Below are 20,815 nucleotides of genomic sequence, written 5' to 3'. Positions count from 1 at the left end.
CTCTTGTTGAGAGCCACTGCTCTAGGAGAAGATTCCAAGGATCGCTAACTGTACTCTTTCTACTTTTCTTTGTGGTTGGAATTTCCCAAAATGCTAAGTCAGGGATTCAGTTGTGGTTGGGACTATGAGCTCGCCATCGACGAAGAGCCATTTCTTACTAAGGGAACTCTGGACAGAAACAGTGGAACCGAGTTCCTATCAAGGAAGCTAATCAAGGCCTCAGAATATAACATCAGTAAACTTGAGATTTAAACCATTTCCTTTCCATTTGGGTCCTCCCAATTGTGATGCTGTCCTTACAAAAACAAGAGGCATTCAAGAATGGCAAGGTACGAAGTGGCTGTCGGTTATAAGGTGTTCCGTTCCTGGCCCGAGCATCTTTCTCTTGCAATCCTGGGCCCTCCTGGGCACACAGCGTGTTGCCCATTTGAAGGATGCTACAGAGTGGACTGTGATTCACTCATTTGTTTGTTCAAACAAATGCTATTCTAAAATGGTTTCTTCCATTTGCCAGATTATGCACTGAATTCTTAGATAAAGGGTGGTTGTGGATATCGATGCAGTTCTGCAAAGTAAAGGTTTGGTGAATGTCGCTGACTGGAGAGGTGAGGGTTGTTCTTGGTCTGCGGGTCCCATGAATCCCTTATGTGTACATTCTCATCATGCACAGATATATCCACCGGCCATTCAACAACAGAAGGCAATATTAAGAGGTTATGTTATTGCTTTCATGTGTTTATTTCTGTCCTCCAAAAGCAATTGCTACGTTTCCCATTTCTGTACAATTTCAAAGTACTTAGTAAACGAAGCGTAACAGGACAACTCGTACACCAGCTCATTTAAGACACATTGTGTATTGCACAACTACCATTGCCAAGTTCTGTGTGAATTCTGGCGATATAAAGATGAAGGAGATTCATCACTGACCTTACGAAAATCACACTTGGCTAGGCAGTATAAAAGATAAAGAAGAGATTATTCCTATTCAGTGTCTCAAAGCAAATGAGAAGAATTCAAGTTGCAGTAAATACATTAAGATGCAAGTGTTTGATTTTGTTTTTAATTGTATCCAGTCTCAAGAGCTTATCATCTAGGAAGACACGTCTTCGCACGGTTGTTGGTAATTCTATAGCGTAGATGTGAACCTCCATACTGCAAGCCATTCTTTCCAATCATTATGGGGAAGTGAGATAAATCATTTTAGGGTGTGGGGATTCAGGGATTGCTTTATGCAGTTAGTGGCATTTGAGATGAGTTTTGGAGGACGGATCAAGTTTTACAGGTATGTGGAGTAATGGGGAGTTGGAACAGAAGAAGAGTGTTTCAGCCCAAGGGAATAGCATGAACAAAGTCCTGGACTCTGAACGTGAAAAATACGTGTGTTCAGGGAATGATTAGGTAAATTAGTTTAAAAGTCACACAATAGCCTTATGCAAATTTAATGTGATGCTAAGTTAAAAAAAAATGTGGTTAGATGATTGGAATGTTCATTTCCTGTATCAATGAGTCTTATCTTCCATATCTGTTTTGTTCACTGATGCATCGCAAGTACCTGGAACAGCCTGTGGCCTATACTAGATATTCAATCATTATTAACTGTATGCATCTATACATCCAAGCTATAACCATGGTGTCCAATTTCACCACTCAGCCATTGTTTTCCTTACAACAGCCCTGCAAGGTTTAATGCCCTGTGCTTGAATCTAGACTCTTGGGGTTAGTCTTATGGGGACGTTTTTAACTCCCTGATTTTATTTGATGTTTTTTCAGGTTTATTTATTTTTGAGGGGGGCGGGGAACAGAGCACGAGCCGGGGAGGGGCAGAGAGAGGGAGACACAGAATCTGAAGCAGGCTCCAGGTTCCACGCTGTCAGCACAGAGCCTGACAGGGAGCTTGAACCCATGATCCGCAAGATCATGACCTGAGCTGAAGTCGGGAGCTTAACCGACTGAGCCACCCAGGTGCCCCTAACTCCCTGATTTTAGTGAAATGGTAGCAGGCTGTGTATCTTTCTTCATCTTGTCTGTATTTATTTTCCCCTTTAGGATCGTCATAAAGCAATTCCTCCATCATTGTTTTTTATAGGTGCTCAGTATTTTACTGTGTGTTTGTGTCAGCTTTTTAATCCCTCATCCTGATGGGGGCCCACAGGGCATCCACATTTGTAACTTGGAGAGAAACTGCTAAATTGTTCTCCATGGGGGATTGTTAAAATGCACTCTGAATAGCATATCATCATGCATATTTCCTTGTAGCCTCACTAACGCCTTGTTTTCAAACTTTCAATACTGCCTTTCTTCAATTTCTCCCCTCAGCCCACCAGAAATCCATATGAAATCCTATGAGAAATTTCTCGTTTTCTTTGGTGTAACGTAAAATTTTTATTTACAGACATAATACCGTTTTATTACAGGATATAAGTAAAGACAAAAGCAGAGTAAACCCCACCCCCACCCCTCAAAAAACACCTGAATCTTGTAACTCATCGACAGCCACTGTGGATCCCTCCTCATGCATTTATTTTTTTAAATTTTTTAAACGTTTTATTTATTTCTGAGAGAGAGAGAAAGACAGTGTGAGCAGGGGAGGGTCAGAGAGAAGGGGAGACACAGAATCTGAAGCAGGCTCCAGGCTCTGAGCTAGCTGTCCGCACAGAGCCCGACGCGGGGCTCGAACCCACGAGCTGTGAGATCATGACCTGAGCCGAAGTCGGACGCTTAACCGACTGAGCCACCCAGGCGCCCCCCTCCTCATACAGTTTTGTCTTGCCTCCATACATATCCTTCTCTGGTCACAGTATGGATCGTATTGTGGATATTCCTTTTGTGTCTAATTTTGTTCATTTAGCTATATGTCCGACAGCAGTCTTCAGGTACCATTTTGGTCTATGGTTGAATAGTATCCACTGTTGGATTAGTCATCATGGTGGCAAAGAGCCCCTCTTCTTGGCCTGTTGTGAGATTTAAAAAGGAATATCCCATGAAAGTTCTGAGCATCGTTCCTGCCTAATATCGTTTGTGTATTTTTAAGTTTTATTTATTTATTTTTTAATATAATTCATTGTCAAATTGGTCGCCATACAACACCCAGTGCTCATCCCCACAAGTGCCCTCCTCCATGCCCATCACCCACTTTCTCTCTCCCTCACCCCCATCAGCCCTCAGTTTGTTCTCAGTATTTAAGTCTCTTACGGTTTGCCTCCCTCCCTCTCTGTAACTTTTTTTTCCCCTTCCCCATGGTCTTCTGTTAAGTTTCTCAAGATCCACATATGAGTGAAAACGTACGACATCTGTCTTTGTCTGACGGCCTTATTTCACTTAGCAGAATAACAGCACTTATTAAACTCCTCACCTACCCCTTTTCCCTGACACAGCGTTAAATGCCTGAAGGCATGGAGCCCCAGTTTTAATGTGTAAGATTCTGTGTTAGAAGCATTATGTACCTCAGTTTCCTCTTATTAATTCACTTCATATCTCTTACTTGCTAGACACCAGTGTGAATAGAAGAGATAGAAGGGTGAAGAAGACCCCCTCGCAGGCACATGCCCAGCCCATGCCTACTTGACGTCATGTGCTTACCTGGGGGTGAGGAGTCAACCTTCAAGGGAGAACAAGAGTCCTCCTGCAAAAGTGGCTCCAATCTTGATTTGTTGACTGTTAACATTTACAGCTCTGTGTCGCCTCTCTGGGCGTCCTTGGCCACCTTGTCCAGGCTCTATCTGTTTTATTTGGAATGGGACAGGGCTCATTATAGTCATCCTTCTCGATTCACAGAATTAGGGAATTTAGTGAACGGGTGGATGCAAATGGACCTTGCGAAAATCAGAAGTTGAATTCCAGGCAAACCTACACATACCCTTAATGGCCACCACTCTGTGCAACGATTAGGGACTCTAGGCATGGGTGGCAGGCGAAAGTAATCCAAAATATGTTCAAATCTGGTTATTAAAGTGTATATCCAAATGTCTTTCAACACTGTTAAACTCTTGATTAATAATACATTCTTGTTTGACTAAAACGACTTTGGAATGTATACAGTTTTTTCAGCCTCTGAGGTTTGGCAATAACGATGAGTTTTTAACTACCTGCTTTCCCCCTTTTACTGTATTTTTTAAAAAATATTCCTTGTTAACGCAGACGGGAAATCTTACCAAGGATTGGTAAGATGAGTTTCACTCTCGTCTGCGTGTCTTTGATATTATCTTGAGGATCAGTCAAGCGTCCGGCACAAGCGCCGGCACCAGATACATCTACAAAAGGGATGTTGGATGGAAAGCTGTTGGCTCGTGTGTGCGATCGTCATGCTGTGACTTCTGTACCGAGGCCTGATTGAATGAAGAGAGTTATGTTCTGAGATAGCACAATGCAGCCTTGTGCAGGACCAAGTACTCGGTGCGTCAATAGCATGATTAACCGCAGTGAAAAGACTTGTCCAGTCATTTCTTTCCTCACCCACGGAGACAAGAATCTTTGTAGCACGGGGCCCCTCCAGTCCAGTGAGGGCACCTCAAGGCTGCCGCCAAACGTGGAGCTTTGGGAACCCACCCGGGTGGCATGACAATGAACAAGAACCTTGGGGTATTCTGAAAATAATCCTGGGGAGTCCAGAGAGATAAGGATGATCAGATTCTGGGTCGCAGTTTGATTCTGTTGAATTTTTGAAGCCGTAATATGCCGAGGATGACTAACTGACTACACGTGGCTTAGGTTTTATGGTGTCTGAAACGGACCCGATAATTACTTTCTCAGTGCCACTTTCAAAGGATGCAGGTTGATTCTGGCCGGTGGTCCTAAATATTACCAGGTTTAGAAATAAGCCTGTAAGTCACACTTCAGGGTAACACTATGTACGTGATAAGGAACTTGGGGTGGGAAGCTCTGGGTTCATCATAGATACTTTCCTCACTAGCTGTGTCAAAGCAATAGGATCGCTGCATAGAGTGATTTTTCAGACGCTGTTCCCTTTTTCCCACCGTTTCTGTCCCTGGTACATTCCATGAAAAATACACTGCTCACCACAGCATTTGGTGTCCCTTCCAAATTGCTGTGCTCGATTCCCCCCAGTGAAGACAATCTGGTGACTCCATTGGACGTTGGGCAAGTTACACATCCTCTCAGAGCTCCATTTCTTCATCTTGAAAATCAAAACATTAATGCTTGAGCGGGCATTTTGTTGCATGATGAAGCTGACTGGTGAGTATCAGATTAAATTCTGTATATAAAAGTGCTGTTTAAAACTCCGAGGTCAAATACAAAAATGACCTTCCTGGCAGTGATAAGCACTTATAACACAACAGTGTTTTCTGAGATCGTTCTCAGTGAGTCAACGACGGTACCTTAGGACTTTGCATAAATCATTTATTGCATAACATCACTGAGAGCTAGGTATTCGTATTTTTATTTGGACACTTAGAACTAAAATCCAAAGAGGCCAAGTGATTTACCAAAAGCCATGAAGCTAGTCCGTGACCCACCTGGTGTTTGAAGTCTTTCATTCTGATGGAAAGACACTTTCTGCTTTTCTTAATTTGGCTTTAAGTGGAAACATCAAGAAGGCTTGGGGTATGTCGTTTGTTTAGTTTTCTTTTTTTTTTTTAATTTTTTAAAATGTTTTATTTATTTCTGAGAGAGAGAGAGCAAGCAGGGGAGGGTCAGGGAGAGAGGGAGATACAGAATCTGAAGCAGGCTCCAGGCTCTGAGCTGTCAGCACAGAGCCCGACATGGGGCTCAAACCCACGAACCGTGAGATCATGACCTGAGCCAAAGTCGGACGCTTAACCGACTGAGCCACCCAGGTGTCCCCATCATTTTGTTTCTTATTCACAAGTTCGTAAGCTAAGCAGGGGCCGTGTTGTCAGTTTGTCTTTGCATAGTAGCGTCTTGTGCACTCCGTGCCTTTACACACTACATGTCTCTGGCATCTCCCCACGCCCCGGTTGTGACCACCTGAAATGTCTCCAAAACAAGCTTCTTCCCGGTGGGAAACCCACCCCTAGGCGAGAATCGCTGAGAGAGACTAATTGTGTTTCACAGGCATTAAAAATTAACTCGAGTGAGTTTGTGTCCAGGGTCACCAAGCTAGTGAGTGGCACCATTTGAAGCTGTTTGAGTAAGGACTTTGGATCCAGACCTCACCTTCCTCGTCGCTGACATCATCCCCTTCTCTGACATTGAGGTGTGTTTCTAGGAACTCAGAAACCAAGTGAAGGCCTATACAGTGACTTAAGAGCCTGCCTTCTCCTTGGACAGATTTGCCATCCACATTGGGTCCAGGGCCAGAGACGTGCCCATGTTCTTTATGGCTACTCTCACTTCACATCCTCTGTGAAGATCTTTTTTGTCCAGGACATTTTCGATCTGTTGCAGACAATAGATGTGAGAAGCCCAAAGTTGCAAACCAGTTCAGTCATCGGTCGGGAATTTCTGGAACGACGGAAATAGCCTTCGCAATGTAGGTCGCTATTTTTATGGCTGAGCTAAGTGTTTGAAAGTGGTTCACACAACCATGATCTCAGGTTGAAGCGACAGAACGTTGCGGTGGCAAGAAATCTCAAGGCGTGGCCTGAGACCAGGGGAAACTGGCCCTCTATACCCAGGATCACACACACAGCTGGGGTTACTGGTTCCCGGGCAAAACTTTCTGATGTTTTCGGCTGCTTTGAGAACAGCTGAACTCAACTCGTGACCTTGTAAGAAGGTATAACATAACTGGCTTGATTCAGCTCCTTCTCACCCTGCTCTTGCCAGACTGGAAAAGAACAGAAGACTGAGCCCTTCGCCCTTCTTCTATTTAGAGAGCGAATAAAGCCACCTATTCCTGCGTAAACCCGCAACATCCTATATTATCTCAAGTGTTAGGTGGAGATGTAGCCAGCAGAGACTTTTCTGCACATACTGTACTGAGCGCCGTACAAAACCAATTTAATAGTTTCCCAAGGACCCGGTTGTATTACCATTTACAGACTGGCTGGGACCGGATGGGTTAGAGGTCCAGGAACTTGGTCAAGATTATGGAAAAGAAATGGCAGAGCTTGGATTAAAGAGAGTCTGATTGTAACCCAGTGGTTCCCAAGTTGAGTGGGCACCACACTGCCTGGAGGCTTGTTCAACAGAGATTCCTGGGTCAGCCCCATCATCTCAGAAGTCTGTGCTTGGTAGGTCTTGGGTTGTGCCCCCAATTTTGCATTTGTGACAGATTGCTTGGTGCTGCTGTAAGGTACAGACTCTTGAGTGTCACCCCTTCCTGCTCTGATGCAAATACAAAGGGTGGAATTACCTTTACCGGTGGGCAGCCATCTTGGGGTGAGATACCAATGCTTATGCCTCATCCTCTGATACTCTGACTCAGTCGGCTTGGCCTTGGTCCCAGGCATCTGGAGTTAACAAGTGTCTCCTTGTGATTCCAGTGTGTAGCCAGGCTTCCCGTTGGAAACCACAGAGTTGGTCTGCACCGAGGAAACTTTCATGCATTTGTGAAATCATTTGAGGATCTCGATAAAATTCAGATTTCACATTATGCAACAGTCCAAAGAGATACTCAGGCTGCTGGATGTTTCCCAAACCCCATGGCTGCCAGATAAACTACAGGCTGTCCAGCTGAATCTAGCTTTTCAACAACCTCTGCACATATTTTTTTTCCTATCAATATATCCCAAATATTGCATTGGACATACTTACATTATAAATTATTCTTTGGGTATTTGAAATTCAGTTGAAATGGGCAATCCTACGCAAAAGAGAAGAATGATGTGAATTGCTTCTTTCAACCCTCTCTTTCTCTCTCTTTCACTCATAGATTCTTGGTTCTAATCCAGACCTGCTGAGCCATAATTTCTAGGATATGGTAGTCTTTATAGTTTTCAAGCACTGCAAAGTGATTCTTATCCGCTCAGTTTGGGAAAGAGATACACTCTACCCCATGCCTACTTGTAATCCCCCAGACCACCCCCACCCCCACCCCATCCCCACCCCAGCACATAAGAAATGTGTTCTTAGGTTTGAGTGCAGGGAGCAAGCTGAGTGTTCTTCTTACCACGTCGTGGACTCCGTGATGGTAGGATTTGGTCCCACTACTAGGTGAAGGCCAATCTTAAAGATTCTGGACTTTGATGGTTTAGTTCCGTCGGTAAGCTGTCCTCTTTGATTCTGTGAGAGAATCTGGGTATCCATTTATTTGAGGGGCTAGTGTAGATTTGGCAGAGAAAATATAGGATTCCCGGTAAAATGTGAATTTCAGAGAAATGAAGAGTTGATTTCTTTAGTATTTGTATCCCCCAAATTTTATATGAGATACCCATCTGTGAAAAGATTGTCTATGCGAAATTCACACTGAACTCGGGGTCCTGTGTTTACAAGTGGCAAACCTGGCAACCCTGGGCTGGAGGACATTCTTGCAAGTGATCTGTCGAGCCAGCCTGCTGACCATCCTCCGTAGTGAACATCAGGTTCTTACTTCCAATGTTGTCTTAGGGTGTCATAGAAGTGGCCACGAAGAACTTAGTGGCTGATAAGAACTTGGACGAGAAAAGGAAGACATTCTTCAAAGAGGAGAAGTAACCAAAGGTGTCAGCACCTGGGAAGAATGCTCAGGAGCTCCGAATGGACTCCCAGGGAGGTGGGCGTGGGGAATAAAGGGCTTGTCCCCAACACTGGGCGCAGAGTCACGGTGCTTCCCAAACTGAGGAGTTCGGTATACAGCCGTATTGACATAGGTGTAGTACGTGCATCAGGGAGGCCTCTGAAGTAAGGCAGGAAGTGAACTCTACTTTTACAAGCGCTGGTGCTTCTACTACTATGCAAAATGCCATCTCTTTGCACGCCTAGTAGAAAAATCTGTGTCTTTCATAGCAGTTGTGGGATGGGGACATTCGCGAGTGGTGCAGAGTCTAGTGAAAACACAGAGGTTGGAACCAGGAGAATAGGTCCCCAGACCATCTCCCTCGTAATCTGAGAGCAAACCAGCAGCTCCCAAGGCTAGATATTTATGCCACTAAGGGCTTATGTCCTTTGTCCAACCTTAGAAAGCACTCTAAATGCATTCTCTGGTACTTTAGAGAAATTCGCTATATTTCTTTAGAGAAATTTGGTATTACCACGGGATGGAAAATTTGTGTGTTCTCCAGCTGCCGGGAAGCAGCACATTTTTATAAAACCTCCAGAGGAAATTGCCACCGCTGAATTTTGCACGAATAAGAGGAACAGAAACTGTGGCCTTGCCTTTTCTTTTAATAGCCAAGGAGCAAGAGCGAATCCTGTGATGGGATTCTGAATTTGCCAGACGTGTAGTAGCTTTGTGAACTCTGGCTTGCCGCACTTCACGAAGGATGTGGGAAAACTGAAAGCAAGGTTGGAAAAAAGCAAATAGGTGGTTTAAATGATTCAATCGAGTTCCTCCTGAGAAATCTTACAGGAAATGGGCTTCCTTCACCCGTGCCTGCAGAAACGTCTAGTGCATTATCAGATCTCTGCGTTGGGTGCGCAATTGCGGTGCGTTGCCCTGTGTTCTGGGGAAGTAAAAGCTGGGTCTCCACAGAAAAGTGACACCCCCTAATTGCCTGCTCGCTGTAGGAGAGCTCTCATATACCCACGTGCACGTCATGGCTGTCATGCCTGGGGTCCCATAAGAGGCTCCCAGGTGCAGTGCCGAGATGGTGACCGTGAGGCCCTGGGAAAGCCGTCACTGATTTCCCCCTACATGGGTTGACCTCAGTTTGCAATTTGGAAATGCCCAGAACTTATAGGCCATCCAGGAAGAAAATTCACATGGCGTGAATGGATCGAATGAGGGGGGATGTTGGTTGATCCAAAAATGGCTCTGCATATTTCTTTGTGGTACAAGTGCTGGTCACATGCAGTTACTTCCCCTTCCCTTTTGCTTTTGCGAATGCAGGCTTCTGGAAGATTCTCTGTAGCCTACTCTTCCCTTTTTCTGCTGATTGAAATTTAAGGTTTGGACTTAAAAGTATGAATGCTAACATGTGGATTTCCACTGGAACTTAAATGGAGATTTGTGTCCGGTTTTGTGACTCACATTGATTGGAGCATGGTTAACACGAGTGGAAATTTTGTGCTTTGGTTAGAGGAGTCCAGGAAACTGTGGCTTCATGTTATTTGCTTAGTATCAGTAAAAACAGGGGTGCTTGGGGGCGCCTGGGTGGCTTAGTCGGTTAAGCGTCCGACTTTCGCTTAGGTCACGATCTCGCGGTTCGTGGGTTCGAGCCCCGCGTCGGGCTCTGTGCTGACTGCCAGCTCAAAGCCTGGAGCCTGTTTCAGAGTCTGTATCTACCTCTCTCTCTCTGACCCTCCCCTGCTCATGCTGTCTCTCTCTCTCTCTCTCTCCTAGAAATAAATAAAAATATTAAAAAAAAAAAAAAAAAACACGGGTGCCTGGGTGGCTCAGTCGGTTAAGCGTCCAACTTCGGGCTCAGGTCGTGAAATCACAGTTTGTGGGATCAAGTCCCACATCGGGCTCTGTGCTGACAGCTCAGAGCCTAGAGCCTGCTTTGGATTCTGTGTCTCCCTCTCTCTCTGCCCCTTCCCTACTCGCATGCTCTATCAGTCTTAAAAGTAAACATTAAAAAATTTCGTTTAATATCCATAAAAACAGTGCTTACATGTATGTATTTATATTGTGGCGGGATCCTGTTTATGTGCCACACTTCCCAATGTCTGGTGTCAGGATTATGGAGTGCCATGGAAAGTGTAGGAAACTTCTATTCAAAACGGGTAGTAGGTCCTTTGTAAAGTTACTTAATCTTTCTGAGTCTTTTGTTGTTTCCTCATCTGTCAAATGGAATACGTGCGATTGGATACATGTGTGTGACTCCTAGCATGTCTGAGAGGAAGGAAGGAAGACAATATCAAGGAAACTGATGAGCGCGGTACCTGTCACAAAAACACTCTTTAGAAATTATTCATTCAATCAGATGAGAGCACTGCCCACAGATGAAAGGAGCGAGTGCTCTGCTCCATCTGGACTTGGTTTCTGAAGAAATGTTCACCTGTCAGGTGGAATGATGCTTTTCTTTTTCTCTCTTCTGTTTCCAGCCACAGGACGAAGTCTTCGGGCTGGCCACCTCCCTCGGGAACCTGGGGCTTGAACCAGGTACCACCCTATGGATGGGAGATGACTGCGAACCGGGATGGCCGGGACTGCTTCATCAAGTAGGTAGAACTGACGGCACGAACAGTGAACTCTTTTGCTTTTTCTGTGTCTCTCTTGCGAGCCATGACTCAGCAATTGACTATACATTAGGGTCTGAGACGTTGTGAGGCCATTACCCAAGGCATCTTAATCGTCTTTGTCTTCTGCGTCTTGTGACATGAGGTTGCTTCGTCGTTGGGCACGTGCCATGTGAGAGTAGTAAGTCGGGGTGGAGTAAGGGAACTCTGGGACAGAGAAAAAGTGTTCAGTAGTGAGTCTGACGCCAGTTGTACTCGTTGTCTGAGGCTAGAAGTAAGTTTGACATGGAGGAGTAGCATTTCAATTGCTTTCTAGAAATGCTCAAGGCAGAAATGGTACTGGCTCATTGGCAACTTAAAACATCAGCTGCAAGAGTTGTGTGCATTACTGGTTGAGTCATGAGTTTCTCACACTGACACTGGCTAAGGTTGAGTTTTTGGTACAGTTTTTATGTTTTACAGTGCATATAACATAACGTTATATTTTATTTAACATCTTAACCATTTTTTGGTGTACAAGTCTGTGATATTAGGTTCACTCAGAAGGTTGTATGACCATTAACCCTGTCTGTTTCTAGAACTCTTTCATCATCCCCAACAGAAACCCTGTACTCATTAAATAACTTCCCATTCCCTTCTTCCAGCTACTGGTAACTTCTATTCTACTTTATGTCTCAATGAATCTGCCTATTTTCTTTAGTTTTTTTGTTTGTTTGTTAAATATTTATTTTTGAGAGAGAGAGAGAATGAGCAGAGGAGGGACAGAGATAGGGAGACAGAATCTTAAACAGGCTCCAGGCTCTGGTCTGTCGGCATAGAGCCCAATGCGGGGCTCAAACTCATGAACCTTGAGATAATGACCTGAGCCAAAGGTGGATATGCAACCAACTGAGCCACCCAGGCACCCCTGAATCTACCTATTATAGATATCTCATACAATGTCAAATCATAAAGTATTTGTTCTTTTGTTGTTAGCTCATTTCACTTAACATAATGCCCTCAATATTCATCTATGGTGTAGTATCTAGAATAACTTTATTCCTTTTCAAGGCTGAATTTTTTTTCCTTTGTATGTATTCCATTGTATGGATACAGCTGATTTGCTTAACCAGTCATCTGTCAATGGAAATTTGGGTGGTGTCTACCCTTTGGCTCTTATGTATAATGCTGCTATGAGCATTGCACGTATCTATTTGAGTCCCCGCTGGCCATTCTTGTGGGTGTGTACCTAGAAGTGGGATGACTGGGTCTTAAGGTAATTCCACGTTTACTTTTTGGAGGAACCACCAAGCTATTTTGGAGGAACCAGTCACTATAGTTCTTTGGTTTTTTGGAAATGTATGAGATGAGTTCTTTCTTGTTTAATCCTGATCTTTATTTTAAAAATTTTTTTTCTCACTTTGATTTATTATTTTTTTAATATACATATTTTTTTCATAGTTTATTGTCAAGTTGGTTTCCATATAACACCCAGTGCTCATCCCCACAAGTGCCCTCCTCCATGCCCATCACGCCCTTCCCCTCCCCCCCACCCCGATCAGCCTTCAGTTTGTTTTCAGCGTTCAAGAGTCTCTCATGGTTTGCCTACCTCCCTCTCCCCAACTATTTTCCCCTTTCTTCTCCCCCATGGTCCTCCATTAAGTTCCTCCTAATCCTCCTATACGTGCAAACATATGGTATCTGTCCTTCTCTGCCTGACTTCTTTCACTTAGCATAACACCCTCGAGTTCCATCCATGTTGCTACACGTGGCCAGATGTCATTCTTTCTCATTGCCATGTAGTATTCCATGGTATAGATAAACCACATCTTCTTGATCCATTCATCAGTTGATGGCCATTTAGGCTCTTTCCATGATTTAGCTATTGTGGAGAGTGCTGCTGTGAACATTGGGATGCATGTGCCCCTATGCATCAGCACTCCTGTATCCCCTGGGTAAATTCCCAGCAGTGCTACTGCTGGGTCATAGGGGAGTTCTCCTGTTAATTTTTCGAGGAACCTCCACACTGTTTTCCAGAGGGGCTGCACCCATTTATATTCCCACCAACAGTGTAGGAGGGTGCCCATTTCTCTACATCCTTGCCAGCATCTATAGTCTCGTGATTTGTTCATTTTAGCCACTCTGATTGGCATGGGGTGGTATCTCAGTGTGATTCTGATCTGCATTTCCCTGATGAGGAGGGATGCTGAGCATCGTTTCATGTGTCTGTTGGCCATCTGGATGTCCTCTTTGGAGAAGTGTCTGTTCATATCTTCTGCCCATTTCTTCACTGGGTTATTTGTTTTTCGGGTGTGGAGTTTGGTGAGTTCCTTATAGATTCTGGATACTAGCCCTTTATCTGATATGTCATTTGCAACTGTCTTTTCCCATTCCATCAGTTGCCTATTAGTTTTATGGATTGTTTCCTTTGCCGTGAAGAAGCTTTTTATCTTGATGAGGTCCCAATAGTTCATTTTTGCTCTTGATTCCCTTGCCTTTGGGGATGCATCAAGTAAGAAATTGCTGTTGCTGAGGTCAAGAAGGTTGTTTCCTGCTTTCTCCTCTAGGGTTTCTCTACTGTAGAAAGTGATCTAGTTTCATTCTTCTGCATGTTGCTCTCCAGTTCTCCCAGCTCCATCTGTTAAAGAGGCTGTCTTTTTTTTTCCACTGGATACTCTTTCGTGCTTTGTCAAAGATTAGTTGGCCGTACATTTGTGGGTCCAATAGTTGGCCGTACATTTGTGGGTCCAATTCTGGGTTCTCTATTCTATTTCACTGGTCTATGTGTCTTTTTTTGTGCCATAACTTAAAAAATATAATTGATGGTCAAATTGGCATACATAGAACAACACCCAGTACTCATCCCAATAATTGCCCTCCTCAGGGCCCATCACTTATTTTCCCTCTCCTCCACCCTCCCATCTACCCTGAGTTTGTTCTCTGTATTTAAGAGTTACTTGTGGTTTGCCTCCCTCCCTCTCTGTTTGTAACTGTTTTTCCTCCACCCTTCCCGCATGGTTTTCTGTTAAGTTTCTCAAGATTCATGTATGAGTGAAAACATATGACATCTGTCCTTTTCTGACTGACTCATGTCAGTCAGCATAATACCTTCCAGTTCCATCCACATTGCTGCAAATGACCTGATTTCATTCTTTCTCGTTGCCAGGTAATATGGATAAAGAAGATGTGGTTTATATATACAGTGGAGATGAGTTCTTATATTGCGCTTATCAAAAAAGCAGACATCTGCTCTGCTTACTTTTACAACCCAAGTGAAATATTTTTTTAAGTTTATTTATTTTTGAGAGAGAGGGAAAGCGAGGGAGGGGCAGAGAGAGAGGGACACAGAACATCCCAACCAGGCTCCTCACTGCCCACACAGAGCCCAACACGGGGCTTCAACTCCTGAACCACGAGGTCGTGACCCAAGCCAAAATTAAGAATCTGCCATTTAACCGACTGAGCCATCAAGGCACCCCAATTTTTCTTAAATATGAGCACTTAGAAAATAGATTTGAGATCATTGTGCGTGGTTGATCCTAGCCTACTACAACGGAGCAGAGATTGCAGGCCAAAGGAATCTCTTTTAGACCACAGGCTGCACTCTTTGTTCTATTCAGTCTTACTGGGTTCTGACAAGCCGACGGAGTCACTATGAAGGTGAGGGATCATGTTTATAAAGATAAAAATATTTCCAAGATTGTTTTGTGTGATTTGGTCCTTGGACAGCCTCGCACCTCCCAGTAATTATTGGAAGGTATCTGCATGAAAAATGCATGAATGTTGGGGTCAGTTTTCCAGTCTCTGTGGTTGAAGTCTCTCCTCTTCCTTGAATTTCTTGCAATGGGGAGAGCTGGTATCTTCAAATTGCCCTTGAACATGACCCACCTCAAGGAGCCTGTGGCAGTGGCCCGCTGGCTCTTCAAGGCTATCCCGAGGATGTGCTCACATAGAAACTACACAGGAAATGGTCGTGGGAGTCGAATCTCCCAGAAAGCTCAAAAACTGGAAGAAAGACAGACAATGTTGCATATACCCAGATTCTGAATTTCTCCCATTTCGTACAGTTCACCCAACCCCCTCCTATTGCGGGAGAGAAAATATTTTGTCATATTCTATTGTGCCGTCTATTTGGTAACATATAAATTTTTGTAATTGGCTCAGTTGAGGTGGCCTAGATGTTTGGACTCCAAGCAATAAAAATTTCTGCCAAGGAAATCTACTTTATACAAGATACAGATTATAAATGTAGGCAGGTATATCTTAGGCTTTTCGAATGAAAATGGATTTTGCTTTTTCCCTAGAGGGGTCTGGGCTCCCACACATTCCAAACCATTTGACCCATATACATAAACCCAAACCAAGGCCTATTGTCCAGACATCCCAGCTAGCTCTGGCCACATGCATTTTCCTTGGTGCCATTGACATTTTCAAGGGCAAGCCCAGGTGTGACTTTGACATTTACACTGGCCCAATGCCAGCTGTTAAAACCTGTAAGAGCAAATCAGGAACTTAATGGAAGACACCTGCACTGATTACTAAATAGCAACTTTCAAAACCAATGTCACCAGTGTCGCTTTTTTAAATCCCTAGGGTTTGTTTACCTGAAAAGTAAATTTCCACACTTCTCTCAGACTCCTTGTTTTCCCATGTTAAGAACAGCTCTTCTTTCAAAAGTGTTTGCTCCTTTATAACTGATGAGTTTTATAAATGAGGATCATTCTGGTGGGGTTTTTTTTTCCCCCTTTTCCATTACACAGAAATACTCTAATTATGAAAGTTTCTGCGGTGCTCTGGTTTGCAGTTGGGAGTATCTCTCTACTCATTAGTTTTGTAAGTTAAAAGAACAATTTGAAAATTAAACTGTGACCATTAATTAGCACCTTTGCAGTTAAGTTTTCACTCTTTTACGTATCCCCTTTGAAACAGATTAGATGTCTTCCGTTTTTCATCTTGGGATCCACAGGATAACCCACATCAGACAATTGGTTTGGATGGAGGTACAACTACCTTCAAGTTATTAATAAAGCCATGGGAAGAACCACGCTTCACATGTTCAAAGTTAGATTCTTCTAGCTCAGTAATGAGCTCGTTCTAGCATGATGAGTCCCTTCAGAACACAGCCCAGGGTAGTTAATTGTGTTCAGGTTTCATCTTCCCTTTCCCATCCTCAATTATTTAAGGTAGGACCAATAAGCTAAATTCTATAATGAGTCGGTAATACATAGGGATCATCAGTTTTTAAATGTCAGTATACACATAGGAAAGTACCTATTGTATCATATTATAGAGTCTGTGGTTTAGTGGTTATCGACCTTGGCTGCACATTGAAATAACTTGAGGAACAGTAGAAACTGCTGATGCCTGGTTGTCCGAGTCTGTTTGGGCCTTTCGAATCAAACACCACAGACCCGGTGGCTTCAGCAGAGAAATGTATTTGCACACTTCTGGAGGCTTGGAAATCCCAGATCCATGTGCCAGCTTGGTTGGGTTCTTGGGAAGGGCCCTTCACTTGGCTTGCAGGTAGTTTCCTTTCCTCTGTACCCTCACAAGACAGTGGGACACAGGGAGAGGGATCATGTCTCTAAGTCTCTTCTTAGAAGGGCGCTAATCCTCTTGGGGATTAGGGTTTCCACAAAAGGATTTTGGAGGAACACAGACGTTCAGTGCATATTCCTTGATCTTGGGTGGAGCCAGGAGAGTTTCAGAAACTCCCCAGGTGATTCTCATGAACAGCAGTGGTTGTTGATTTATAACATTTTCCCGTACATGACCTTATTTAACTGACGAATGATGATCGCCTTCCCAGAAGATAGAAGGGAGACTCAGACTAATCACACGTTGCTTTCCAAATTTTTTCACATGTGTGCCTAGTGACAAGACATAGCACGTTCAAATACACCAAACTCTGCGTTAGAAAAGGACAACCTTTGTGGCTCTTCTTAGAAAAATATGAAATACATTGATTTGAGCAACAGAGAATCTTGTTTAAGATACATGGGAGATGTAGGGGCGCCTGGGTAGCTCAGTCAGTTAAGGGTCCAACTCGGTTTCTGCTCGGGTCATGATCTCCCAGTTCATGAGTTCAAGCCCCAAGTCGGGCTTTGCATTGTCGGTGCAGAGCTTGCTCTGCACTGACAGACTGTCTCTCTCTCTCGCTCCCTCTCTCTGCCCTCCCCCCACCCCTCAAAATAAAGAAATAAACTTTAAAAACAGAAACATGGGAGATATAAAAGAAGACTTTCTCCATTGCTTATTATTACGATATAAGAGAAAGAGCAAAACATGGGAAGGGAGAGGGACAGATGGGAAGAGAGAAACTGGATTGAAAGAAAAGAGTCTCAGGACAGTGTCCTGCTAAGAAATGGGTGAGAGAGGGAGAGAGGGATGGAAAGAGAAAGAATTACAGAGAAAATGAAGCACTCTGAGATGTTTGCTGTAGTAACATTCTCAATAAATATGTCAGTGTAGTTGTGGATGTCGGTGGATATAGATTGTAGTTGTAGATGTAAATATAGATATTTACAAAGCTACTGATACAGATGTATAGAGCTATAAGATATAGTTGTGGATATGGATATACCTATGGGTAGGATATGGGTATAGATGATACACATGTGTGGATATAGAGGCACACAGCCATGGCTGCACAGAAGGTCCTGGTTTCTGAGTATTGTTCTCCCTTGATTACTGAGAATATATCCTTTTGCTTCAAATATGGTCTCATTTGGATGAACCAAGTTTAGAAAATTCTCGGGAGCCTGAACGTTTCATGAAACCTTGACACCTGACCTGTGAGATAGTGAAGGTACATTGAGGAATCTACTTTTACCAAAAAAGGTGAGTTTCACAGGAAGCAGGGTTGCCACATCCTGTGTCTAGTCCACCAGCATCTGGTCCCCGTCGTCAGACTAGCAGACCTCGGTTGTTCTGGCTTTGTAAGGGCGTCCAATCCGTGTTAAGCCTCCTCTATTATATCGCGTCAATCAACACCCCTAGGTTTACGTAGCCCTATCAATGTGTGTTCAGCTCAGCTCACCTCCATCTGTCCCTGTCATACCTTCCCCACTCAGTGTCTTTAGTAATGGCTGTCAGCCTCTTTGGCCATGTGCTTCCTATAAAAGCACTCCTTGGCTCACCCAACATAAATCCACCCAACGTACATTGAACACCACTATATGCTGAAGATTCCAAGATTAGTAAGACAATGTCTTCGTTTCCAGGATCTTAAGAGTATGGTGGACATGATAGGCCTATGATCATTCTCCACTGAGCAAGATCTGTTTAACCTCCTTAGAGACACATAATATGTATAATAGAGAATAGGGAGCCCTGTGTGTCAGTAATATACCATTTTTGAGTTAAATGGAGTAAAAACATGCCTTTTGGACTGTGTGGTTGGCGATGCTTAATGCAACAGTGATGTGCTTCGTAAATCTGGGACTTTGGTTTTGGAAGATTGAATGAAAAATTTAAAAATGACCAAAATAAGTATTGGAACACTAGTTGGCAAGATAGATGGTAAGGAAGAGTCAGCCCAGTTGGCGTCTGGGGATAGAAATATAGGGGGTGGGAAAGGAGACTGGAGGGTCCTTGCAAAAAGACATGCCCTGAGTATTCAAGTTCTACATTTGAGAGGCTTCTTTGTTTTCTTCTTCTTCTTTTTTGGCCTGTTGCATTTCTGGCCACCGTGTGAATCTACGCAAAGCAGCCCTGCGTGCTTATTGGACAAGGCACGCCGTTCTATTCCTCTGCCAACAATTCCCATGGTGGGCAATTAAACTGAGTCACTTATCTTCTTAATGCAACAGAGTTCAATGCTGAGACTTGAGTAGTCAAGCTTAGTAATGAGACGGGGAAGCATTCACTTTGTTCTCTAGTGTGGACTTTGCCCACCTTGGGAGAAGTGTAGCTATTCCCACCTGCCACTCAGTTCAGTGGTCAGCGTGAAGTGTGCTTTTGGCTTCTCTAGCTCCAGAAAAGAATGATCTGAGGAAATGAAAGCCGTTTCTGTGCCCCGCCTCCCTTTTTTATTAACCACAGCAGAAGCGTCACGTCAAAATGATAGGACTTTGTCATCCTGGAAAATAGAAATAGCCTATTTTTAACCTCATTCGTACTTGTGAACCCAAGAATAGCCCCCCTAGGCTTTACCTAGTTAGTATAATTCAAATGTCCCCAAGAGGGAAGAAGCAATTGATTATCAAGCATTATTTGGTAATTTTAATATTATTCTTTGGGTGATTTTTGCTTTGTTTTTACCCCGACATATCCTAAGCGAGTCTTATTCTTATTATAAGAATACTTACTGTTTTCTGTCGATAAGTCCCTTAGTCTGTTCTCTTAAGAGTTCTCTTTAACTTTTCCTTTTCTAAAAATTAAAATAAAGAAAAAGTCAACAAGAGTTACGTTGTAAAGTTGGATTTGGATATTGTGGTAGTATCCACTATCCCCTGCAATATTTTTGTATTTGAAATAGATGTCAATTTCCTGCTTTGTTGATCCTACATTATTAAAAGACCTTCAACAGGTGTGCATGGGTGGTTCAGTCAGTTAAGGGTCTGGCTCTTGGTTTCTGCTCAGGTCATGATCTCACAGTTTGTGGGTTCAAGCCCCACTTTGGGCTCTGTGCTGACAGCCCAGAGCCTGCTTAGGATCTGATGTCTCCCCATCTCTCTGCCCCTCTGCTCCCCCCTCAAAAATAAATACACATACATTTTTTAAAGATCGGCATCCAACAAAGGACACATGGATTGGAGTGATTACACAAGTCGTTACCCTTTGATTCTGGGAGTGAAATGCGCAAGGTTTTTGTGGAAACGGAAAGGTGTGCCCGGGATGCAAATAGGAGAGACTTACTTCAGAGGGCTTGCTCTATGATGCTGTGACTTCTTAAATATAAGAGTTACGAACTGGCATTATGTTAGAGAAGAAATAGTTTGCCTCGTTTTTTTGTGTTTTGATGAAGAATTCTTAAATACAATCCATTGCTTCCAAGTACACACAATGAATTCTTCATGAAACACGAAAAACGTCCTCATGGCAAAAGCAAATGCCATTTAGTTAAATGAGTTCCTTTAGGATCCCAAGCATCCATTTAAGTGAGGGAGGTATATTATAATTTTGGATTCAGAGGAATAAACTAAATGTGATAACATCATTACATGCAATGAAAGGTAATTATGTCGTGTCAATGCAAAAGCTTCCCTGGCTGAACGTTAGGGGCTGTTTATTCCCTTCATTGGAACAGATTTGTTTTCTTTCAAATCTGACAAAGCACCTATCTGCTGAGTTAATAATTACTGCTCCCAGCTGGAAGGTAAGTTTGCAGAGTTGACGGAAGGGCTTTTATTTTTTTTATTTTTATTTAATAATTTATTTATTTTTTTATTTATTTATTTCTAGGAGAGAGAGAGACAGCGTGAGCAGGGGAGGGTCAGAGAGAGAGGGAGTCACAGACTGAAACAGGCTCCAGGCTCCGAGCTGGCAGTCAGCACAGAGCCCGACGCGGGGCTCGAACCCACGAACCGCGAGATCATGACCTAAGCGAAAGTCGGATGCTTAACCGACTAAGCCACCCAGGCGCTCCTGGTATCAATACATTTTTAAAAACTAAAGTCCATAGTTTATGTCAGGGTTCATTTGCTAGCTCAAG

At 43.5% G+C, this 20,815-nt stretch overlaps 1 protein-coding gene across 1 annotated transcript in view; it reads left to right on the top strand.

Moving 5' to 3' along the window:
• The window catches only part of FRMPD4 (FERM and PDZ domain containing 4), a 541,790-nt gene that overhangs the window by 338,848 nt on the left and 182,127 nt on the right, over positions 1 to 20,815 (top strand). The window contains exon 2 of the mRNA XM_039234277.1: positions 11,047 to 11,163. Coding sequence (XP_039090208.1) covers positions 11,047 to 11,163 — 117 coding nt within the window. The remainder of the gene's footprint in view (positions 1 to 11,046; positions 11,164 to 20,815) is intronic.

The sequence above is a fragment of the Hyaena hyaena genome, unplaced genomic scaffold (genome assembly GCF_003009895.1).
Source record: "Hyaena hyaena isolate Hyena2069 unplaced genomic scaffold, ASM300989v1 scaffold_85, whole genome shotgun sequence".
In the NCBI taxonomy this organism is placed as follows: Eukaryota; Metazoa; Chordata; class Mammalia; order Carnivora; family Hyaenidae; genus Hyaena; species Hyaena hyaena.
This window is presented reverse-complemented; position numbering and strand designations above follow the sequence as displayed.